The sequence below is a fragment of the Lepeophtheirus salmonis genome, chromosome 8, assembly GCF_016086655.4.
Source record: "Lepeophtheirus salmonis chromosome 8, UVic_Lsal_1.4, whole genome shotgun sequence".
Lineage (NCBI taxonomy): Eukaryota > Metazoa > Arthropoda > Copepoda > Siphonostomatoida > Caligidae > Lepeophtheirus > Lepeophtheirus salmonis.
The window spans coordinates 20,747,516-20,775,079 of NC_052138.2; the positions used below are offsets into that span (position 1 = coordinate 20,747,516).

The 27,564-nt window shown below is 29.4% G+C and overlaps 1 protein-coding gene across 1 annotated transcript in view; it reads right to left on the minus strand.

Annotated features, from left to right (window-relative positions):
* LOC121123339 (limbic system-associated membrane protein) overlaps nucleotides 1-27,564 on the minus strand; it is a 133,045-nt gene that overhangs the window by 61,095 nt on the left and 44,386 nt on the right. The window contains exon 4 of the mRNA XM_040718457.2: nucleotides 3,723-3,879. Within this exon, the coding sequence (XP_040574391.1) occupies nucleotides 3,723-3,879 (157 nt within the window). The remainder of the gene's footprint in view (nucleotides 1-3,722; nucleotides 3,880-27,564) is intronic.

Consider the following 27,564-nt stretch of genomic DNA (forward strand, 5'->3'; position numbering starts at 1 on the left):
CATAACTTGACTTTCTTAACTAACCTGCTCTAACTTTCATCAAAAATAGTCTTCAAGTGTCTGAATTAGCCCACTTTCTCAACACAACTTAAAACAAAATCGAGCAAATACCCTGGAAGTTCATATAAACATCCAATAAATAGGGAAATACCGATATCAGTTTTTGTATCGGAGCCGGTAAGACAATATCGGCATTGTGATACTACGACGAACTTTACAATTTTTTGAACAGCAAATGTACGTATTGCGGTAACGAATATTATGTTACTTATTGAGGATTTAATTTAGGATTAAAGTTTCTGTACATAATAAGTGATCTTTGATTGTTAAAATAGATATAGAACATTTTCAACATATTCAATCCATCAAAATGTTTGGCTACAACAGATAATTTTTTGCACAGTTATTGGACTTTTTCTCTGACATATTGAGGCTCGTACATTTTGAATCAGAATGGCATTTGAAAAATTTAAAAATATTGTTAGTATTTGTCCTTCAGACAGGGTATACCTGTGAAGATCACATTATTGTATTTTTAATTAAAACTTTTTACGTTTTCTCTGTATTTGTATCCATTTTTTAAAATATTTATGTTAATTTTTTTTATAAATGTTTTGCATTCTGTTCATTTTTTTCCCCTCAATATTATTAAGAGATTACGCCATACTTTTTAAAATGGTATAAATTTGAGACATAGCAATTGGACGGAAGAACAAGTTTATTTCTGAAGGGAGGTCTAATTTCAAACTGAAATGTGTATTTATATTCATAATGCAATTGTAACAGTTATTTATTCTAATTATTTATAGTTATTTTATCGTCTTAAAAAAAATAAAAAAATTTCCGTAATTTACTAAAAAAAAATTCAGACTGTAAAATACTTCGAAATAACAAATAAGTGTTGTGTCTGTCTTTATTTTGGACCTATTACTGCAAAACAGTCCCACTTTTCAGTCCTTCAAAAGATAAAATCGATCCTTCATGATATCATTGAGTTTGCTTTTCTTTTATTAATTTATCAGTTATATATAATAGAGTAGATTATATAATTAAGTAGAAGTATCATGTGTTCGTATTATATTACATTTTAATGAAAACAGGAATATTTTTTTGTAAGATATTGTATTTGCAATGCTCTTAATATATATCCTATTTGAATTGATAAACCATCGACATTTTTAGGAAAAATTCAAGGACTGACAGTCTTAAACACCTATAAAACCGGTGCTAAGACTGGAATGAAGTGAATAAATTGTAACCGACCCAACCCTGATCAGAACTAGCTTTTTATTTACTCAAAACATTTCTTTTCAAAGTAAAAAGCAATATTTTGGGAAAAACGATTTTAGGTCACCATGTGAAGTTTTCAAATTCTAAGGTACGCAAAGAGGGTTTTTTTTGAATTCCTAAATGCATGCACTCAGCTGTATTATGTTCAAAAACATTAATTGTAGTATGTTCCTTTTTCCCAAAAGGCTAGCCGTAGTATATATATTTATCCATTAATTAACTTGAAAATACTCCAACATGGCATTTGCCTTTGTATTGAATTTGAAAACCTAAAATAGATTGAAATGTTTTATTTCTTTGTTAAATACTCTTCAGTGTCTTTTGAGTGAAATTATAAAAAAACCGAACATTTTTATTGGTCTTACATTTTAAATGGTAAAATTGAATTACAAATATATTTAAAGTTGCATAACATGAGGCTAAAATAAGCAAGTCATGAATGTATACATGAGCACTCTAAGTGTACCAATCGATCAAATACAGTAAAGTCAAACAAATATCCGCAATATGTGTATTTTCGAAACAAAGGAAATGAATCCATAAAATTTAACAAAGAAAAAGGAGATTATACTCAAGTTACACTCAAAAATATGTACATTGAAGGGTATGTTCCTTGAGAGGTATCCAACCAAAAAACAAAACTTTTAAATAAATTTTTTGCATTATCAAATTAAACACAAAATCATGTGTTATATGGGTTACTATCAAAACTAATCAATCGATACGTGCATATTGAAGTATGAGCGCTGTTAGAGGGAGAGGGGCACGTATCTCATATGGTTTATAAGCTCCAAAATGCCCCCACCCTTTGAAAATCCTATTTGCATCCCTTTTTTGAAGTATTATCAGGAATGCCGCACAGAATTTGATAATAACTCTAGATTTCCCCTTAAAAATCCCAAGAATCACCACTGAAATTCTAAGAAATGTTAGTTTACAGAATATCAATACAATTTGACACTCACATTGAATCAGTTAGATTTTTTATTTTTCTTTGCCTTTAATAACATCTGCTGATATGTATATCAAATCTTTTTCTGTATGGGTTTGAAAGCTATAATATACATATTATTTAGACGTAGTTAAAATATGACGAAATGAGAAGAAGTTGAAAACAACTAAACGAGTAGTAAACTCTTAACGCTATAGATAAACAAAGTTTGAAGATATAATTAATATAATCAAACGAAAGTAGTCAATAAAATATTGTTGTACCTATGTATTAAATCTCAAGATTTTGACATTTGATAAAAATCATTGGCAATGTAACGTCAATATCCTAAGATCTTAGGTTAAATCCCAAGGAGTGACATATCTGATTATTATACAGCCTAGTGTTGCGACGGCTCTAATTATTTTGTAGATGGTCCTGTAGCAAGATATGTAGATATCCGAATTTCGGTACTTTTCAATATTTTTTCGACTATAATTATTGTACAAAAATGTAATTAAGGGCAATTAACAAACACTTACAGGGGCATCCACATAATTTTTGTTTGGGATGAGGGCTAGCTTATACATTTTAGGTCTTTTTTCATACAAGAAACTTTTTTTCTTACTTTTTTTATGAAGAACAATTATGCTTGGAGAAGGGGATGGGGTTAGAGATTTTGGGCTTACGTCATTGGTGGTACAATTTTTATGACTCAGTGGAATTGCATGTACCAGTTCAAGTATGTGCTAAAAATATATAATTGTTTACCGAACTACACTAATCTAGCATTTGGAAATTTTAGTAAATAACTGATAATTTCCCGTTAACGGGCCTAATTATTTGATAACGATTCGTTTTTTAATAAACCCGTATATTTTCTAAAAGAAAATAGAGAGAATGCAAAGTTTGGTCCAAGATTTTTATACAATTTTCCGTTAAATTAAAAACCCTCCTATCAAATTGTACTGTGCCAACTTTTACGATGGAATATATGTTCATTATGTAATTTGACATAAATAAGAAATTTTTGTAACAATTACCTTGAAAAAAATGTAGTCAACTTGTTCCACTTAAAATAAAATATATTTACGAAAAACTTAAGGGAATAAATCATGTGACGTTTTCAAGGACCAGTTTTTGGATAAGGAGAGTATCTATCTACTTATATTCCTCCAATCAAAAGCAAACACATCATTCTGACATTTTTAAATTTTAATTTCCTCATGACAAATGTAATTGTAAAGAATTGAGTTTTTCACATAAAATACCTTATACATTGCAATCCATTTTTTCTTTTTTTTACTTTTTTAAATATGATTAATACTACTTAACAATATACATATGAAATTTAAGTCTATTCAATTTGCATTAGCATAAATATAAGCCGATTTCAATGTTTTTTTATCTTCATATAAGATAAAATGACCTTAAACATTCTTTGGACTTAATTTCTAGAATGCTTAAACCTAGCTTAACTGAAATATTTTCAAAAACTTACAATGAACATCTAACTCGATTTGATCAGCTGACATTACACCAACTCCATTACTAGCAGTGCAACGATATATTCCACTATCTTCTTTACGTACGTGCGGTATTTCAAGGATTGGACCTTTAGGAGGTTTATTTTTGGCTGTCCTTGGATATTCACCATTCTGAAATATATAAACATTTTTGTGGTCTTAGATCAAACGGATATTTAATGTGAATAAAAGTAAAATATAATTATTAATTTAAATATCTAAGGCTAAAAAAATTCCTTTGGATAATGTTTAAGGCATGTAGTACAATATTTTATGTATTATCCTTCATCTTTGTAGAAGAGAAACATCCTGATTGTCAACTTTGTTTTCGAACTTTAACTCTCCGCTGCTTCCCTTTAATGCAAGTATTTTTCTAGGCTGTTTAGACACCTCAACATTAAAATAGATATTTTGTACACTAATTAATAGAAATGTGAAAATGGCCACATTTTCATTAAGATGTTTGAAATAAATAGTTATTTTATACAAAACAATGCATCAATTAATTAGCAAAATATCTTATTTTATAGTTGTAGTTGATCATTTGATAAAGTAGTTAGTTTTTGATTATTTCGCTGAGGTCTTCATAATGTTGGTTTTTGCCAAAATAAATGTGTTTATAATTAGCTAATTTAGACAAACAGTAGTAATTTGGAATTTTTTATAACAAAAATATAATAAATTAATCAAATTTTAGCACTCCAGCATTATAATCTGTAGAGTGTTTTACGAACATAGAATTTTTCAAATTTCATGAATTGAAAAAATGGGGTTTTGTCTATAGAAATTGAAGCAATTTGCATATTTTCATATATGTAACCGATACAGACTCAGGAGCTAAATTCTTGTACATTTTTATTTTATTCGAGAAAGTACCAAAAAGTGTCTAAATACTTATGTTAATTTTGTTTCTGGGATTGGTACGGAAATATTGGTATCGTTACCATACTAATTCACACACTATAATACAAAAATATTTCCGTCTCTGGGGGTATTTATCCCTTCCAAAGGTATAATGGTGGGTTAAAAAAGAATTTTCTTAAAGTTTAAAATATTTAAATTATTTGATTTGAATACAGTTTCGTAACTGTCAATATTATTCATTAAAGTTTCCCCCCAAAAACTCCTTTTTAATGATCATATTATGCTGTAGGTATGTGTAAATAACACATAAATTATGTTTTTGCATAAAATGTGGGAAATTATTTCAAAAAGTTGTATTTTCATTATCACCATAAAGTAAAATTCAAATTTATTTAGCTTACAATATGATATAGTTATTGGTATCTCGTACTTTTGCCTTAAATATGGGCCTTATATTTAGCCCTAAGGATATTTCACTATAATATATAAATAAATGAAATGTATAGTTCGTTATTTGTTATTGAAATTGATATTCTCTTTGGATTTTTAAATCAAAATATGTCATGTTCATTACTTTAAAAAAAACATTGATTGGCTGTTTTCTGTTGAAATAATAATGGTATTATTCCCCAAAATCTTAAATTTTTTTATTAAAATATCACTATGTAAGGAATTCGAACCAAAGACAAAATTGATAATATACTAAAAAAATTTATGATTGTTTGACAGTTAAGATTTGAGAGTCTTAAAATATTTTTTTAGCGAATAATGGGATATTTTTGGGCATTTTTAGGTAAGACCTATTTAATTTTCCTTTTTGCACTCATAGGAGATTTTGAAGAGGAAAATATCATTTTTGAAGAATAATTTGTTTATTAAAAGTTCTACAAATGAATTAAAAAAGTTAACATCATTTTTATTATAACTTTTTTTTATTGTTTTATTTCTCGTACGTCTTTAACTTTTTTTTATCGAGATTAGTTGGAAAATCTTGTATAAAATTGTACTTTAAAAATTCATTCGTTTCTTATCTGATTTTTATGTAAGGCTTTAATCCTAGTTTTTAACTCCTGGACACGGTGGGTTATCTATCAAACTAGGACATTGTATATATACTTTTTTTAACTATTTTTAGACAATTTTCTGTATCGTTTGTCTTAGAGTATTTAGTCCAATTTTTGGTGGATTATCGGTAAGGAGGCAAAATATAACTATGAAATCATACTCCAAAAATCCACCAACAACGATTTGGAAAGGTAGTAAACAAAGTTCTACTTTATCCACCAAAAATCGACCTAGAGCTGTACAAAACACGAACAAAAGTGTAAAAATACGTATTTAAACTTTTTAAAGCCAGTCTTTCCGTTAATTCAATCATAATTTCATCTTCTAAGGATATCCCGGACATCCAAGCTTCAGAACATGGAGAAGGCACATTTTATTATGTGGATATGAAAGAAGGACGAAAAATCGAAAGGTTTCTTGGAAATTGTTGTTCCTGTTCTGAAACCGTTGGATTCGCTTATAATTGGTTGAGCTATGAAGGAGCTTCTTACCAGTGAGATCAGTGCATAAAAATTTCTTCAATTTTTCTAAATTGAATCGTTAAACCTATGTGTTTGGATATTTTGGTACCCTGGATAGGGAAGATCAAAAGATAGCATTCCAAATGAAAGGTGGGAGACTTATTCAACCAACTTTTTCTTTCCTCATGGATATTTTCGTATTCAAACAAAATTTGGACAAAAGTTGATCATGTGGCCAAGGGAAATTAAAAATGTGATTGAACAAGAATATATAAAGAATATTGAAGAAATGAACGCAATTAAAGATTTTTTTTTGCTTTCAGGTGCTCGAAAACGAACTGAAAGCATGAACGGCTCTCATTTTTCGATCCTTTTATTATAAAGTAATATTTAAACATGGCTTTATGGACGAGAGATCTATTTTTAAGATATACGTACATACCCACTTTATACATATATGTAAGGCATTGATTTTAAGAAATGATTGTGTTAATCAATTATTCAGGAGACACAATTTCCCTGATTTAGAAATGAATTCTTTTTTATTTTTTGGTACATCCATCCCTTTCTTGACTTAACAAAAAGACAAATATGGAGTAAGTTGTCTCTCTTCCTTCTTTTTATGACATTACAGCTGTAATGAACATGACATTACAATTTTATATAAAATTTCTTCTTTTTCTCCTTAATATATATTGGGTGTGTCAGGGGTTTTGTAATATTAAATGACTTGGATCGAGGGAAAATACAGACACATGTCAAAAATAAACCACACCCTTGTGACATTTGCCATCTTTCACACGGAGTTATCACACTAACATTAAAATTTATACTGTATTGTTATCAGCTGTTGATCTTTCGAATATATTTTCGAATTCTTTCCCCCTAATCAGTGTTTTGAACGTTTGAGTTTTCAATTAATTTCTTAACATTTATTGTATAATCATTGCATAGTTTGAAAGAATTGGTTAAATACCAATTGATTTTGGACCTTTTTCCAGTTTCTTGTTGAAGGAAAGATTGGAAGCTACATTAAAGGTGAGGTCGTGTTCAAACAAGCCAAATATTAATAGCTTTTTTAAAATCTCACATCCATATTTGTACGAATCATATTCTAAATTTGATCTACCGAACATGAACCTAATCTAACAATCCCTCATAATGTTGGAATCATGAATTGTTATAACAGTGGGAAGAGATGAGTTTGCTTGTAACCCTGATTTGTCTATATAAATACACATTTTAGACGATATAAAGTCATATAAGACGTCCATGTGATCGTCTAATGATAACAAACATATACCTAATTTAACATGCGACAATGCATTGGGGTTCAACTTTTGATACCTATTCTAAAAGATGGCACAAGGAAAGGGTTTTTTATTTTGCTACTCAATACATATGCCAGATCACAATTCTATTTGACCTATTAAAAGGTTATTGTTAAAGACGCAAGGATTTGATAGAACATTAAAAACTCCCAGGGATGCATTTTTTGTCTTAATACAATCAGTGGATTACAAAATATATTTAATTTCCAGTGCTTCGTACGAAATATGTGTTAGGAATATATCCAACTTATTGTTAAAATATTGTAAAACTGAAAAGATATTTGATTTTGTTAGAACTGACTTTTGGTATTCTCATTTTTTACTGGACCTCAATCGCATGTAACTTTTATTGAGGATTTATAGAAAGTGAAAGTAATTGATTTTTACTCAAAAGACAGTAGAGTCATTCCATGAGGATTTGATCGTTATATTTTTTTTCTTTCTACATAATAGTAAAAAAAGTAGCAACATTAAACGTAGTTTCATAATGATATGATGTCATTCATCCTTGTTTTTGCATGCTCACAAAGGGTGAGAAAGACAATTACCTAAGTAACCACTTGGGCGTGTGCTCGTGAAAAACAAAATGTAAGAGTGGGGATTTTGTTGGGGTGTTAAAAGTCCTTGTTGGACTCAATATAATATATTAGAGGCAAGGTATATCAGGTACACAATTCCTGAAGAAAAGATTGAAAAAGTTATGACAGCTAAGGTTTTCACCTCCAAAACATTTTTCAAATCGTCAGGGTTATCATACCACTTTCAGTTTTTCTTTTTTTTTTCATACACAAAGTGTCTCGCTCCTGCCTTCTTCTTGCACTCTTTTTTTTCTTCCAAAAATGTCAACTTTAGTAATGATTAAAGGTGAAAATCCAGTGTGAAACGGGCAAGTTAAAAGAAAACAAAAATAAACGAAAATAAACATGGTAGCCCTAACAATTTGAAGGATGTTTTGGAGGAGAGAAAGAATTATGCTCATGACATTTCATTAGATCAGCTAAATTCAGCTGTGACAAGATAGGAAGGAGAAAAGTATATAAACAAGGACATTTGCTAGAATTACTCCTATGTTGATCCCCAATTCTACTCTGAGTTCAACAAGGACTTACAATTATTACTCAGCAACAAATCGTCAGAGTTCTTTTATGAGCACACACGAACGTTTAAACTGGTTTTGAATATAATTGAATCAATTTAAGAAAGGTGGCTGACTACTAAGGAATTAAATAATAATGAAAACTGCTAAGGAAAAATAAAATTCCATCTTTATTCTACCAATTACAAATTAACGGGCCAGCTAAAAAACACACTGGATTTACATCAGTGGTAATAAGCAAAGATTAGATTTGTGTAAGAGCCCGAGGAGAAGAGGGGAGCAAGACATATTGTATTACTAAATTAAGACCCTTGTTAATATCAGCTGTATGTTATATGATTTTGGAGGGAGAAAATGAATTACTGCTATAAAGATGAGAACCTTCTTTATTTTTTAAATACCATTAGTACAGGGAAAATGTTAAAATTATATGTAAATTCATATAGATTTATATTTTATTATGTATTGTTAAATCAATTTACCCAAAAGATAGGCAATAATTCTTCTTTAAGAGGGAGATTTTAACCCCCCCCCACGACTTATGAAATAATGAACAAAATAGAAGAAAGAACACACGGTTCAACTGTTTCCCTTATCTAATCGCTATACTGAGTTTTTTCTTTACACAGATCCCTTCTTTAGTAATAAATAATACACCTACACTTTGGTGACACCATCTATTCATTGTAACGTGAAGTAAAAACGCTCTATAAATACGTTGTAAATTGACTGAGTGCTATTTTTATAACAATCTAAAATGTAACGTGAATATATATGGAATATTTTAAAGAGGCATTATTTAAAATATAAATCTGTCAATCTCTGTGCAAATCTCTCTTAAATAGTTATCAATAATAAAAATAGTATATACTTATGTATAAGTACAGTCAAGTGTACATATGTATATGTGCTAACAAAGTTTTGACGTATGTAGAGTATTTTAAGGAAGAAGGGAATTTTTTTATATTTAATTTGCATCGAAGCAAGATCCATCATATATATCCAATAAAAACCATTTACTCTTAAACCATTTTCCTTCATCTTTAAATAAAAAAAAACCCCTTTAATGTACTTAAAGTCATTTTTATATATGTATACATATATAATATTGATAAAAAATTCCATTTATTTTTTTATTTATTATGGCTGTACAAAGTGCGCTTTTAGAAATTCACACAACTTTTTATAAGCTGTTTTTATTCTGCTCGGTAATAAAATACCATTAATAAAAAATAGTAGATAGTAGTGTTGGATTTGTGTTATAACTATCGGGTTTGATTATTTGAGCATTGGGGCAAGTCGAGTTTGAGTATAGGTCTCAAGCAAAGAATTTTTTTTATCTATTATGTTGATTTGATTTGATTAATACTAAGGCAGATAATAAATTATTAATTAAATAATGTTGATAATTTTGGTAAAATATATATTTTCAAAATAGGAAATTATTTGTAAAAATTGTATTTTTAATTGCAAGGTTTCGTGACTGAATCAAACGACATCATGTCTATAAGTGCAAAAATGTCGGAGCTACAACAAAAAAGGCAATACATGTGCAATTTCTTCCACAGCGGTGTTAGCGCCGAGAAGGATGCAGAGACCTTTGGCATCTCCAACCGGTCTGTCTACAATACCAAGAATTCCATTACAACAAATACAGCCAAGAATAACCAAAAAGTATACAGCAACATTACAGCTGACTTCTAGTCTGCCTCAATGTGGCCCTCCTCCAGCTCTGACCTCAACCCACAGGACTTTGTAGTTTTGGATGTCTTGGAAAATAATTTCTGCCTCACATCTCATCCAAAATTGGATTTGCTCCAAGGTACCATCATGACAGCTTGGTCCGCCATGGACGAGACCTTTATCGTCAAGAGTTGCAAATCTGTTCGTAAGCATATCGAGGCTACTATTGCTTTGTGGGGAGGACATATTGAATAAAAATATAGTTACATATATCATTTAAATATATCACAATGGTTTGGTGTTGTTTTTTCTTCATCCATAAAACTCACGTTTTTTTGTTATTTATTCCTGCTACTCCAAGTTTCGGCCACCCAATCATCATTCTGTATCATCATAACGAAGTATAAATTAAGTTAATTTAGTTTGCTATAATATATACAGGGAGCGGGGATCACATTGTCGCCTACTTTAAACCTTGATAACTTGAAGACGACATTATCAAATAAAAAACCGGTTACCAAATAGGAAAGCTATTCTCATCAGCTGACGATACGTTGTTCAGTTAGCATCATGCCGTCATCATATGAGGAGATAAAGAGCTATAAGTGGAACGAGGAGCTTTCGAGGGCCGCCGTAGTCATGGCATTGGTTAGTAATGGAGGTGAAATCTCCAATTCAACGATTGATCAACCTTAGGAGTGAATTTACGGACTGTTCAGCGTATCCGTAAGAAGCTAGAGGACACCTGGGATGTTGATGCCTCCATAAAGAGGGCACCCAAGGAGGAGGGCGCCGACAGGAAGGTCAGGGACACCGACTTTGTCAACAAGGTGAAGAAGATGGTTGAGGATGACCCTACCAGGTCCATGAATGCCAAAGGGTGGCCGGAGACAGGCCCTGGGTGTGGCAACAGGACTCAGCACCCTGCCATGTGTCAAAAATCTCCATGCAGTGGTTAACCGAGAACTGTTATGACGTCGTAACCAAGGATTTGTGGCCTCCTAACTCTCCCGACCTTGATCCTTTGGACTATTTTGTCTGGGGCTATGTCGAGAGACATACCAACATACATCCCCATAGCACCAAGCCCAGTCTGATGGACTCCATCAAGGAGGTATTCGGCAACATGGACAATGAGATGGTCAGAAGAGCCTGCGGCCGGTTCAGAGGCCGTATTGAGGCTGTTATTGATGGCAACGGTGATTATATCGAATGAATGGCTACTCTATACCTATATGCTCGTCATAGTTTTGATTTTCAATAAAAAAGTTAAAAAATGTATATTTTGTGTTGTTTTTTGTAAAAAAATATTTTGCCGACAATTTGATCCCCGCTCCCTGTAATTACTAACATTTTATTTTTATTTTTTGGTTCCATTAATAGTTGTATCCCACTCTACTAGATCATATGGGTCTTTCAAAGAAAAACCTTTCCTTTGTAAGTAGATATTTATAGACATTCCACTGATTGCATAAATGTATTTTAGTAAAAATTGGTTTCTGGTCTTTGGGACTCTCACAGAGTGAGTATCGACGAATAAATAACCATTACTATCATTCCCCCCTCTCCTTTCTAGAAGCAAGTATCTACCTCATTCAATAAGACCTTAGGCAATGTAAAAATAGCTATGAATAAGTACATAATATCTAAGCATACATACATATTTATAGGTATCTATGTACACACTTAATTCTTTGCGTTATGGCACCCTTCATATACCTTATGGCTTTACAAGTAAGATGAAAGTTGCTTATAGGATGTAAGTAAAATTCTTTTTTTTTTTTTTGTAGTTTTGGATTTTTTTTTATGGTATAATACTATGTACTTTTAAAAATGAATGTTGTAAGGGATATTTAATTATACGGAAGAAAGTAAAAGTTTTGGGAAAGAGTTACTCTTTAATTTAGTAAAAAAGAAATTTTATATACGAATGTCATTTTATAAAATAATTTTGTTTTGTTTTAGCGTATTACAAGAGGGTTATTCACTTTCAAATAAGAAATATTGACTTTTTATAGAATATAATACTCGAAATTAATGCACGTTTATTAAAATGTATATTATAATATATATTTAAAGTAAGATACATAGATACTTGATTAAAATATAATTTGATAAACAAAATGGCTATTATACTGGCCAAGTATTGCAATGTATCTCATGCCTCAATATATTCATGAATATATAATTAATTAAAAATATGAAAAATGGCCTTCTGAAATTTTATTAGGTCATTGTTGTAATTTCTATGTTCTTCTACTCCTTCTGTGGGAGTGTTCTTTAGGATATTACTGAATCAAGATCCTTGTTAACATCAATCCCATGTTATATGATTTTATGAAGGGCGGGATTACTGCTCTAAAGAATCAGAACCGTCTCTTTTATAATAAAAGAAAAGTGCATGGAAAATATTGTAATTATATTTAAAGACATATGCATAAAAGTATTTGTTTAAATACACCAAAGGTAAACAAGAATTATCTTTTCATAGAGAAATGTGAACACCACAATGACATACTCAAGAGGCAAAGAAAAACGAATATACGCTCAACTTTTTTCCTATTATAATCGCCAAACTGTCTTTTTTCTCAACACGAATGCCATCCCTAAGAATAATATAGATAGAGTTGCCAATTATAAGCATTCACTCCCATGTATTTTTTTTCCCCAAATTTGAACAGTGTTTTTTTCTCAAAACTGTTATAATTACTATTTAATTATTGAGGGGAGAACATATGAACTAACTACGTGTGTGTGTGTGTGCTCATGAAAAATGGATAGTAATAGTAAGGTATAAGCTTAAGATTTTCTTTGGACTCAAAGTCTAAATGAGAATCGACATGAAAGTAGTTCCTACCTATGTCATGTCCTTACTAAATACAACGTGGAATTTGAGTATATTTATTTCTTCTCATAGCTACTTGTAGCAAATCTAATAAGTCGTCATTCACAGCTATGTCGCACTTCTTCTAAACATTCTTCAAATGGTCAGGGTTACCATGTTAATTTTCAGTTTCCCTTATTTGAGTATACCATTGGGTCATATTTTATACAACTCTAACCATTATTACATTTATAATTGTTAAAGATATGACCTTACACGAGTGCAATACATTTAGTAGTTGCAATCAGAACAGTGTTTTTTATTTGCCGAAGCTATTATCATTATTTTTTAAATCCTTGAGGGGGAAACATCTACGTATAAAATGCGTATGCTCATGAATGACGGTGAGGAACATTGAAGATTTGGGGGGGGGGATATAAGTTTAAGTTCTTTTTAGACGAGGAGTAGAATCAAGGATTCGTATTGGAGTAATTCCTAACTAAGTATGTCTTTGCCAGATACCTAGTGGGATTTGTGTTTATTTCTCTGTTTCACAGCTGCTTGTAGCTATTGTCATGAAAATTAATGGTAGTTAAGCTGTTTTCCTCCCAAATATTTTCTTAACTAACAGGATTACAATGCCAATTTTCTTGATATATATATATATATATAAATCAGTGGGTTAAATGATGTATAATCTTTTATTGTACACCCTAAACAAATTCATTAATTTTACTAGTTTGGTTGTCAATTAATGTCATCGAAGAGTCTATCCTTTAGTAATGCTTTAATAGAAAACTGTCTTAAACTGCCTGTGCTACGGTCCAACACAATGGTTTTCAAATTTGATTATGTAGAACCCAAGGGTTCCTTAATAGAAAAACATTTCCTGTACATGGAATGTTTCATTAGCTTAAACATGACAGCGGGGCATATTTTTTACAACTTTATCCATAGATCATACACTCTACCTATGTACTTACAAAAAAAAAATGTCTACATACATGTTTAGAGGTGTAATAAAAAAACCAGCTCTTCAAGATGAAGCAAACAAACAACCAGGTAATAGCTTCATTCATCATATCCATTCTGATATATGCACGTATGTAGGTTTATACAATATTCTGTTAAGCATATGTCTTTTTTCCCATATTTAAATTTTGGTTTTCTTACGTCGATCTATCTTTGTAATATGTAGTTCGTGGCTGTAGTTATTTTTCATACTTTTCTCTTATAATTTATCAAAGAGGATATATAAGAATACAAAAACAACAACCATGGCTTAAAAATGGTTATTTTTATATTAAGAACCATTAGAGTGGTTCTTTAATTTATCTCTTTCGAAATTTTGGGGGAGAACACACTCCTGACTTCTGGGCTACCTAAATCTGGCCCTACTCCAGTCGTGAGCTTTACTCCTGATCTCAATTCTCCAAACTTTGATGTTTGGGGCGTGTTGGAGAAGAATATATGCCGCACCTCTCATCTAAATTAGGATAAATTCGAGCTGCCATCATGACAGCATGGTACACTATGAACACATCTTCCATTGGGAAAAGCTGTCAACTGTTCGCCGGGAGTTATTTCTTATGAAGGAGAACATATTAAAAAAAAGCTTGATATAGAATTTAAACAGTGTTACTTTCTGTCATTCATGTGCCAACACACTTGTGGTTACAGTTCATACTTAAATGTTATCTACTCAAGAATTACAGAATAATGAGAGCAGCTTTGGAAAATAAAAAATACACTGTTCAGGTTGTCAACAACAACAAAAAAACTTGCACACTAGAAAGTACTTTGGAGTAAAAACCATACATTCATGATATATATTGACTTTAATTTCTTATATTTGATTAATTAACTGTTGTACTCAAATGTCTATTTACATATACCTAATTGGTGCAACTTTATTTTACCAATAAGAAAAAAAGATTGATTGATAGGGCTCAAACTTTATATTTCATTATTTTTTTTATACACATAAACATTTTGGAACTATTACCACCCAACATTTCAAAAATAAGAACCACGCCAATATACATAAGATTTACAACATGAGTAAGTATGTTTGTAACTTGAATCAAATTAAATGTCACATTAGAAGTGCATGATCCACCCTTCTAAAAAAAGTGCATCTTCTATACATACAAAAGTATATGCACAGAGTAGATATCTGGAAATCAAAATGATTAAGCGTAGGTTAAAACTTGACGGGAAGTCTACAAAAGATGTTTAAAGTGGATATTTATTTTAAAAAATAGGGAAAACATACATTTTGCAGATATTTAATGATATTGTAACTACATTATTTCAATGTTGTTCCATTATTTGTATACCTACAGTGTACATAGACGAAAGCGAAATCTTGTGTGATTATTATCCATTCGCCAATTCTTTTATTGACTACATGTCCTCATTTATCAATGTCATAGCTAGTGCTTTAATTCATGTTTATTTCATATATATATGTATGTATGCTTGTAGTAGTAAATGCATTGAATTACTGTAAAATGCACAAATCCATACTAAATCTTTTTGACGTAAAACACGGTGTTACTTTATTAACTTACAAATTTACACTGTATAAAGTAGGGACCCAAAATTTGTAGAAACATGACTAAATTAAGAACAGCTTGATTGTTATGAAATCAAGCTAAGTCAACTCAAAACCAAGTTGATATATTTTTAAATACTATATTTAGCTTCTTTTTTCTTATTCAAACAGCCTTGACACGCCAGCGAACCGATTGGGAGCTTTTGACGATAAAGGTCGTGTCTATCGTGTAACCCGCTCTCATGATGGTAGTTTGGAGAGAATAAAAATTTGGATAAGAAGTGCAGCAGATACTCTTCTCCAAGACGCCCCAAGCTGCGGTCGAGGCCCAGTCTGGAGGAGGCCCTTATAGAGGCAGGTCAGAAGCATCCATATTGATGCTGTAAAAGTTTTTGATATTCTTGGTGTATGAGGCTTTAATGGCTTTGTAGTTGTTGTAGGCAGTCTTTATCAGTGCTCTGAAGTTTGATTGGTTTAACTCGAATTAGCCCCTGTTGATCTCTAAATAATTCGGAGCCGTTATTGAATTATATATTCAAAGTTAGGAAGAATGCACTAAGTTCCAACAGATTTTGGGCCCTTTTTAAGGTCTTTTTATATGAAAGGCTTCTATATATAATAAAGGTATAATAAACTCCACGGATCGTTGTCTGGTCGATATAATTTATAATACTCACAAAGGTTGTATGTATTTGATCCCCTTTCAATTTTTGTTCTTGATTAAAGAAAAGTTTTTGACAAATTGATTTAGATACATTATTTCATAATTTGTATATCATTTTAACTTGAGTTGTCATTGTAATGTTGTCCATCTTTGGGGTCTAAACAATCAAGTTTTTTTTATAAAAATAATAAAATCATCAGGATTAAGGAAAATAGTAAACTATTTTCATTTTTTTGATTGTCAAAATTAGACTGATAGATAAGATAATTTAAACCTTTACTCTCTATTAACAGTTTCATTATAATCCCTCTAGTTTTATGATATGACATACTTTAATATCTTTTAAAATTTAATTAAACACTCTAATTTAGATAATGCAGACAATAAATTTATTTATTATGATTGCAAGGATCCTCCAAATATCCTACTCTCCTCGTTCCTAATCGATTAAAAACAACATTTATCGTACAAACTCGATCATTTTTGTAGGGCATTTCATCCCCTATGTATTTACTTAATAAAATCGTCAATTACCTATAGATTTTTCTCCGTTTCTACAAAAATACACAAACAGACAGGTTCATTATATATACACACTGTTTCTCTATTATGGAAGTTTGCTTCGAAAGGAAAAGAGAAGGGGGCGAAATGAGGACAAAAGTGTCTCTTTGAATAAACTCTAACAGAGTTCATTTTTTTTTTTTTTGTAAACATTTTTTGTGTTGTATTTTAAATTGGGGAGGCTTTATTAAAAAAAAAAATATATATATTTATAAATAAAATAGGGGACAAAGTGTAGTCCCATATAATTTTTTCCCCATTTTTGTCCAATCCAAGATACTTGAATAAACATACGCAGTACATAAAAGAAATTGAAATAATAATTTACTCATTAAATTTGCAAAGTTTAAGACTGATTTCTATATTGGTTCGACAATTTTATTGAAGAAAACTTTAAAAACATTTACAATCTTTGACTGAGTGCATCAGAGGCTAGTTATAAGTCCTAAAAATATGGATTTAAGTTCATGTTGAGTAAAAAGTCTCGAGTCCAATTGTCTACCTTTTGTTTAGAGTCAAAAAAACTCTCGAAGTACCAATAAACATAATAAGTAAATGAAAAACTTGGCCCGACAACAAATGCTCATTCATGACAAATAATTTACTCATTGGCTCTGATACCTATCTCCATATATATATACATATGTACTTATCTAAAGTATAAAGTATTGCTTTTAATCTCATCCTTTTAATATAAGTAGGTGCCTTTTTAAGTAATGGTTAATGCATTTTGTATCCACAAACAAATCTTCAACCATCTGCATTACATATGTAGTTGTGATATATTTGGGCATATTTATGTAGTTTGGGAATGACTAAAGTTAATCATTGATTTTATATCCTTTAACTTTTAAATAAATAAAAAATAGTTATATATTCATAGAATAAAAACTGTTTACAAATTAAAGCTAACTCCTGAATTTCAAAAGAAAGTGAAAAAATGTGCGTTTAAAAAAATATTATATCTATTGTTTTCAATTTTTTCCATTGTTATTTTCCATTTTGAGTATTTAACGGATTTGTTTACCTTTACCTCTCAAAATTAAATAGCCTCTTACTATTAGGATATTTAATCTCCCCACAAAGTTCCTCCGAAAAAGTTCTGCAAAGATGACTTCAAATTCACTGTCTTTAAATTGAATAGGAACTAAATTATGAAATTAATTAAGCAACTAAAAACTATTTGAAAAATAAAATAATAAAACAAACAAAAATAAACTAAATATGTGAAATTGATTCATTTTGAAACTTTCTAAACTTACGTACCAATTAATTCAGGAACTTTAAACTTTTAATTGAACAGATGGATAATTAGATCTCCACTATAGCTCTATGAATTTAAACTAATATTATGAATCTTGATTTAAATGGGTTAATATCTTGGTGCAGCCGCAATCATTATTGTTCTTAGAATTCCTACCTTGATGGGCTCTTCAATACTTAAGTTTTTGATCAAAAATTCGTTTTTTTAGCATTACGGCTTTTTGAAGGGAGTCTAAATAACAATGAAGGATCGAAAAATTCTTGTGTAATCTGTCGGGTATTTAGTGTTATAAACTCTTTTACTATTTTGAGAGCCGGGCAACTGCAAAAGCCTGAATTGTCGAATCAAACATTTTATTACGATCCTTAAAGGGATCTTTAAAATAAATGGAGGCTGATTAAATTTGAAATCGTGGGTTAATTTTTTCCATCCTTTAATTAAGAATAATGGCAACCTATTAAAACTCAAAAAACATACTTAAAGTTGTTCTTGATAAGTTTCAATGGTAAATTGAGCTATTTTACAATAACATTCATGAAAATGATGCTTATTAAAGTGTGCCATAGAATTTTTGAAGCTTTTAGGAACTGATAACTGGATCTGGACAGATTTTAAGTTCCAAATTAAATAACCAGTAATAAGTAAACTTTTAGGTCATATGATTCAGCTCATTTACTAATCAAAAAGTTAATTAAATATAAGTTTGTTGACTTCTTTATTTTAACAATTGTAATACGTCAACATAAAAATAATCTTGAACAAAAATCTAGAAAATCCTGATTATTTTTTTTACTTCATATATAGACAGAGTTCAATATTTCATTGATATATTTGAGTGAGTTATCGGCTTTTTATTCAAATTTTTGGGATAAGTTAAGGTAGCCAATCATTTAAGTTATAGTTTTAGACCTTCTTTTGATTTAAGAGACTGTTCAAACAAAATATATCAATTTCTCATTATTTATTGTAAAGATTAATTTACTGCACTTCCAAAGGGTTAATTAGATTAATTCGTAGATAAGTTCGTCAAAGAGTACAAATGTAATTCATACTCAATTTTGATCAAAAATATTATAGTTTACTTTTGTATTAACTTGCTACAATTTTACTAATAAAATTTACGACAAATAGTCCATTTTGTTTATACATCTGTGTATCTTTATGGAAGATAATTCATTATTTGATATTTATAGATGTCATTGCTGTCTCGCTTCGTAAATACGTATGGCTTTAAAAAAATATGGCTTTGAAAATGGCATTAAATTATATATACAAATAAAAGTGTTTGTGATAAACTTCCGCATATTTATTTTCTATTTAAAAAAAAGTCATATTACGCATTATAAAAAAACGAAAAGATAATTTTAAACTCTGTATGTAGAAAGCAAAGCATTATTGTTTGTTTTTTTTGTTCTTACGTACAACTTATTATTACAAGTTTTAAATGAAGATTAGATAATGAGTTTTCTGTTTTCTTGTACTAAATGTTTAAAACGTGAGATATTAAAAAAAAACAAAAAAAAACTTTAATTTTCTTTAAAAAAAAAGCCCTTAAAGATTTTTTTGAATATAAAAATTACAAAGATTTATCAGGAAATGCTATAATTATAATGTTTGACTTGTGACAAGTGCTTAGAATCTCATTTGTATTCATGAATAACGTCTTTCAAATTGGGTGGACCTTTCAAAAGTCTGCAATTACAAATATGTATAAGTACATTTAAAAATATACTCATAAGTTATTGAGAAACTATATAACATTTGTCAAAAACTCATAACTGTTCCTTATTGTCAAAAAAAAAAAAAAAAAAAAATAGTAATATAAAATATAGGTTATGTTACTCTCATAGAGGGCTCTGTAAAAATTCTTCATGACATGCACAATTTTTTTTTGAAAACAACGTCTAGTGTTATACTACCTTGCAAATAATCAATGTTGTTATCTTGCAAACACAAAAGTACCGTATGTATTTTGTTGTCAGCTGTCGATTCCTTCGTCTCACTTGATACATCGTGGATATTTTATACTTTATTATTTTTGATAAATTAACAAAATAAAAAGCTACAATCCTTATGCTCCGTGTCCAAAAGGATATGAATACAATTTCTTATTGATCCCTCATAGTCATTATTTGAATATATTGGCCATTTTATTATTTGTATATAGAAATTTTGACTATCATATACTAATAGGAATGTATAGCTACGCTTATGATGAAATATTACTAAGCAGTTTTATAATACATTATCGAATAAAATACCATGTAGGAAAAAAATTTATATAATTCATTTTAAAAATTGAGGAGAAATAATATAACAATGATTGTTTAAATGTACTTACTTAAAAGATAAAAAGTAGTTGGTATGACTGTCTTATTTGGCTGCCTCGTTTTGGAGGAAAGATTACGTGATACAAGAAAGGTAATGATGTGGAATCTATTTTTTAAGTTTGTTCATCCCCTTTTAGAACAACAAACATCCATAATCTAGCAATCATAATCTTAATGCATAATTTTCAAAGGGCGAAAGACACCATGCATACACATTTTAAATATAAGGCCTGTCAATAGAAAAACAAGCTGCAATGATTTTTCTTAAAATTGAGTCTGAATTATATTTGTACTTTTTGATGAATAATCGTCACTTTCTATCATTATGTTATTCTGATTAACCATTGTACGTGTTGTAAATTGCACTAAAATCATCCAAAAACTACTGTTACAACAAAAGAAATAAAAATGGATAGATTTTGTTTGAAAAACTATATTGTGGCCAAATTAAGTTAAATAGATCTACAGAAAAACTATAGTTAATATCCTTAGAAATCTCAAAATATCCCAAAAATTGAGTTTAAAATTTTTTAACTCTTATAAAGTAAAAAAAAAAAAAAAATCATCAACTAAATACATACATGCATTGTATTTCCACTGCTACTCAGAGTAGCGTTTCTGATCTTTCAGACTTGCACTCTCTTATGACAGCGTCGGAGTATCTGTGTTTTCGTCATTATTACAATAGTACTTTTGATTTTTAGCCAAATTATCTGTTGAAAATGTTTAACATACGGAAAATACACACGATTTTCGTCACTAGTGATAAAAAAAATGTCAGCTTGTAATGTGTTTTTTTACTACCATGTTACAAAAATAATCTCGTGACAGATTTCTCAAGTGAATAATGTATTTTTTTCTCGTACAATAAATTAATCATTCATTAGTTATGGCATTTATGTATATCTAAAGGATATGTATGCTCTTTATAGATGTTTGCAAAATGTTATAAATTATTCAGCTTCTGCGATTGCTGTATTTTTGAATATATGAATGTTACTTAAATATATTCAACCATGTCTTTAGAAAATAATTGACTGCTTTCTTCAGGGACAGAGTACTAAAATATTGTGTGTCCAAGAAAGATTATAGGACTCCCACAAATATCTATCTATATATAAACGTCATTGGCAGCTGAGAAGAGTTTTAAGTTATGGACATATGCAATAAAAACTAGGGTTAAAGCCATACATAAAAATCTGATTAGAAAAGAATAAATTTTCATATTTTAAAGCTGCAGTTTTATTTATTGAGTCATTTTGGACTAAAAACACATTTTTTTAGAAGTATTTTAAATTATTAGCAACTAGATTAAATTAAATAAAAGACTGCAGTAACGTCACAAATAATTAGTTATATATTTTAATGAACACATTTAAATCAAACTTTCGTACAATAACATTAAGTTTTAAAGTACACTTTTATACAAGATTTTGCAACTAATCTCGATAAAAAAACAACTTAAGGACGTACGGGAAATACAATAATAATAAAAAGTTATTATAAAAATAATGTTAATTTTTTTAATTCATTTGTAGAACTTTTAACAAACAAATTATTCTAAAAAATGATATTTTCCTCTTCAAAATCTCCTATGAATGCAAAAAGAAAGATTAAATATTTGTTTACCTAAAAACTCCCAATAATCTATCCCATTTTTTGATAGAAAAATATTTTAAGACTCTCAAAAATCTTAACTGTCAAAAATACTAACTTATAGTTAATGTTACATGGGAGATTTATTGTGACAATAAATCGAGGGGTTATATTTTTTGTGAATCATTCTTAAGAAAAATAACTTTTTTATAAATATACATAAAAGATTGACGTTTTAAGTGCCTTAAAAGTGTAAATATAAAATATAAAAACTCTTTATGATAAACCATTAAATTTACTAATTAAAATGGATTACTGCATCCCTTAAGCGTGTATACCTGTAAAGAGGTTATTTGATTTAAATGTTTTTATGTAAAGGGGTTGAGAAAATGCGGCGTTATTAATTTTAAATGTTGTCAGGGTTACAATGTTGACTTTTGATTTTTTTTTCCATCACTATTCATGTCCCTTTATAGCAGCGTTTCTTAAACTTTTTACCTATTTGACTTAATTCCAGAATTGGAATAAAGTCATGCCCCCATATTTTTAATCTAAGAAATGATCATTACTGAATTTTTATTCTAAACAGAATCATTTTATATACATATCTGATTTATTATGGGACACTTTTTTGCCTTTACCTGTAGACTTGGATCCTCATAGAGAAAAAACAATGCCATATTTGGAATTAAGGTCTTAAATTCTAAAAAGTTCATCCTACTTTGGAATTATGACACACAAAATAAGTGTATTTTTAACGGACAGTGTAATGTTTAAATCTATGAAAAAGTATTGTATTTTAAATTATTTTTTAATAAAGAAAACCTCACGTTGTAAATTTATCATTTATTTCTATAATTGTATAAAGTTCCAAGTTTGTTTCCTGCTTTATTATTGGTCAGATAGATTTGCAATAATATGGTATAAGTAGAAATTTTAGTAATACATTTAATCCATCCGACCTATGAATGATTTTGAAGTTCCTTTAGGTGGCATACATAAAAAATAAGGAATGAATTCATACACACTGATTTCAGGATAATAATTTCTCCTGAGCACGTTATAAGCGTAACTTATAATGATATTTTTACTTGCTAAGAAAACAAGTCCTATAGTACACATTATATGAACAGTAACAATTATTATACCTTTTTAAGGATACAGCAGGTTTGCTATGTTGATCAAGAACATTAATACTTCATGACTATTTAATAGGGATGGCCCTTGCGTAGAACGTGAGGAAAAGGCGGAAATGAGAATTGGGGTACTACGGAATTAAGAACCTTGTTAGTATTAGCTACTTGTTTTTTGATTTTGGAGGGATAAAATGAGAAGTTATTTTAAAATTATATGCATTTAAAAAAAACCATAAGAAGGGGGAACTCAGTAATCAAAGATCTATTAAAGAATCAACTAAAAAGAAAGAAAAAACGATAACACCAATCTGGTTCTTTTTCTCATCTTAACACTGTTATTTTTTTCTACTTTTTGCCCATATCTACTTGTTCAATATATATGCTTGTTGTTAAGAAGTGCTAAAATACCCAATTGTATAAAGCATTCTATTTCATGTATTGTCTCTTTATTATTTGACAAATCAATAAACATAATACCGAGTTAGATGAGCAAATATTATTTTATTAATAATAATAAATACCTCTCCAAAAAACATCAATCGAGTAACTTGAGAAGGGATATCAAACTTTCTTTACTTCAAGGACCATATTGGCACAAATGTTGAGTTTATATTCTTATTCTATATAAACATATGTATGGATACACATGGTCATATTTATCTATATATGTTTGTATGAACATAGTACCTAGAGGGAAACACTTTTTTCAATTTTTTATGTATTCATGTAGCGTGTCCCCCCCTGCATTCTTCTTCCTCTTAATAAAGGACAAAATTGGAAAGATGCATTAGACAATATAAAATATATATTATATATAAATATAAAACAAAAAAAAAACAAGAAAAAATGTTACAACATAATAGAGTTATAATAAAATATCTTTCTAGGTACATGTAAAAACATTGTATCTCAATGCACTTGCTTATCTCGTGAGGTTGCTTACTAGTATTTGTTTTATTTCACCTTTTTATAAATTTTTTCTCGCACCGAAAAGACTTGGCACTTTTAAGTGTGCATATTCTAGTCGAAATATATATAAAAACTATCTATTAAATTATAAAATGGCTATATTATTTTAACAATATTCAAATTAATTCCTATTTTAGTTGTGTTGAAATTGCAATTCAAGCCTTTCCTAATAATTAAAAAGCACTGGTCAATATGAATTAAATAACTCTCTATATCAATGGTTCTCAAACTTGAAACAGCCTAAACACATTTACAATACTACAGATACTTGCTGTGTAAATGCCTAGGAGCAGTTACCGATAATTTCACCGATTTTTTTGTGATTATATCATAGGTTCGAACTTTAATTTACCATTTACTGTCGTATCAGATCAGTTATAGATCACTATTTATGTTTCAAAAGTTACTTTTTGCCTAGTCAAAGCAAATGACAATACAGTAAGAATGTTTAATTTATCATGAATAATGATATCAAGTCATATTTAAGATCAACTCTCTACGAGTTACGTGAAAAATCTTAAATACGGCTTACATACTTTTTTGTCAAGGAGAAATGAAACTTCATATTAATATTAACTCCAAAATCATTCATAATTGAACATGAATAAATGTATAAATATATATTTTTTTTGTCAAATCGTACATAATATGATTTATGATTTGAACGTTCTTATAAAATAACGTGTACATTTTTTACATATTCAATTTTTTTATATTATATTTATGCAAAAAAAAAAATACTAAAAAATACAAAAGTATTGTAGGAACATACATTGCAAGTTCAACAAAATGTCTTACTTTTGCACATTCATATATATTTTAGGCATAAAGAATCTATAGATCTTCTTTTAAAAATAAAGAATTGAGTGCAGATGTAATAAATTATATTAAACGGGATTTGGTATAATTTTTGTGACAGTAAGTGAGTAATTAGTCCCCTCTAACTTTGTGAGAATGGAAGGGTCTATTTATGCAAAAATCGATCCTTTATACAAGTTCAAGTATAGTATTGACAAAAAACAAAAGACAATAAGGTGAAAGTCTCAATTTATCATCAATAGACCCAAGTAATTGTAAATATGCATGTATTTTATGAAATGAGGTCTTTTGTCATTCTTTATAAGACAATGCGACAAAATATAATTAAGAGCCCTAGTGGCATACTCCTTATAATATATATTAGAATGGTCCCTATTTTCATTGTCTAAGAGGCTTTAAACTCCCAAAATGATCGGATTCTAGGCAAAAGAAGTGAGTTTTTCTGAACTGGTGTCGACCTATGTCTATAGTTATATGCATATTAGTTATATCAGTAGTACTTTAATATACATTTCCGTGGTCCTTTTATGTGATATATTGTGGGGTGATATATCACACTTTAAAGAAAGTACTTTTTTTTCCTTTTGCGGATTATGCCATGTTAATTTTGTAATAATTTATGAGTTGATCTGATTCGTGTAGAATGGAATTGTAAGAATTTTTTTTTCTTTAGTATAAGGAAAAAAAACAACAACATTAATTTGAGAGAAGGAAGGGAGCGTTTTTGTTATGTATTTTTTTAAAGAAAACCAATAAACCATTTTGTAAATTCTTAATTAGAACCTGTCAAAAAACAAAGAGTAAATTGAACTTCTTCTTCGTTACTAAGTGAGTAGTGTATATGTATGTGCTTTTCTCTTAAGCAAATTTTCAAGGTTATTATGTTTATTTTGGGGTTCTTTATTATTTCATACCCAAAATGCTTACGATTTACAACACTGCATATGCTACACACTAACAAGCCTTAAAGGAAACAGGAGTACGCAATAAAACGTATATAAATTATGTTCAATCATTCACACACCTTCAATCAAAAAAAGACCAGGGGTAGAAGAGCTTTTGTAGAGTGTGAGATGAATAAAACTGTTATGTTTATCTACAAAAGTTCCATCCCTAACATTGATACAAGTCGAAGGTTGGGCATTGTGCAGTAGCCAATTTTAAACATATCAGAATCCAAGGTGATATCTTTTTTATTATTAATATGTTTACCGCCTCTTTACTATGAGTATTTTTATTTCACAATCAAGCTTTAAAACGAAATGGCGAAAGACGACAATTAGCTTGAGTAAATTATTGATCATTCTGAAATCTTGTTTTTTTGTGTGTAAGATGGTGCTTTTTATAACAGGACAGATGACGTCATTTTATAATGTTCAGTCATTTCTCCATTGAAAATGCAACTTTTTTCTTGCTTTTAGTAGAATTTACCTTGCTAATTCCACTAAAAGTAATAATTCATGGATGCTGCATAGTTAGTGGCAGACAAAAAAAATATCGTGTAGCCAAAATAAATTGAGACAAATATTGACCTCTTTATCTTTTCGCCGCTTGGCTTATAGCTTTGCTTTGATTTTGTAATTATATAAAGATAAAAAACACAACATAATTTTCAAGCAATTGAATAGAAACATCGATGTGGATATAAATTTTGGATGTGTGTATTTTTTTGTTTTTTTTTTGGATCTGATGTGTGTTTTTTATTATTTGTTTATCATTATTTTTCTCCCAATTTTTTTAGAGGTATTTTTTTGTGTATTTTGATTATATCCTTCTATAGATAGAACATTCTTTCTTTCAAACTCCAGTCTTACTTGATCCTAACCACAAACATGTAAGAGTTTAGATAATGAAATATATGTATATATATATAAAGAACAACGAAAAGAATGTTTGAATTAGTAAAACTATTTGGAAAGTTCTTAAGTTATTTTAGATGAGTAATATTAAGGGATACCAAACTAAAGGTAAAATAACAAAAACAATAACAGGTTTTTTGATAAACCATATGTTTTGAAAGTACATATAAAAAGAATAATTATAAAACTTATTCCAAATTATCATATACCTTGACTTCTCTGAAGACTGAAATATCACATTTTTTTATCGATAATCTATTCTTAATTTATGATATAATTCCTGCATCCAATTTTTATCAAATGATACATTTTGTTTATAGATGTGAATATTTTTTATATTTTAGCAAGAAATTGTTGTAAAAATAAAATTGAATATGCTGCAGAGAGAGAAATACTTTAATGCAATCATCACTCCTCTTCGAGTCTTAACCATTGCAAGAACCATTTGCTATTTCCGGACTCGAACGTGTCCTCAAAGTCGTTACAGACTAGTTTTCAAACCTTCCTCTTCTTCATTGCGTTCATAGGGAGTAGGCATCAAATGATTTAGTTGATTACCTTGAAGAAAGGCTTGATCTTGAAGCTTTTTTTGACCTTTTTCTTGATCATTAGTTTTGTTAATCTAAGTGGGTCCACATTAGCAACAAGAGCAGGTCCAAAGAACTTTTCGCCATTTACCTCATCCGTGGCTGTACACTAACGACTTTGCGACCAGGGAAGCGTCCACTGATAACCCCA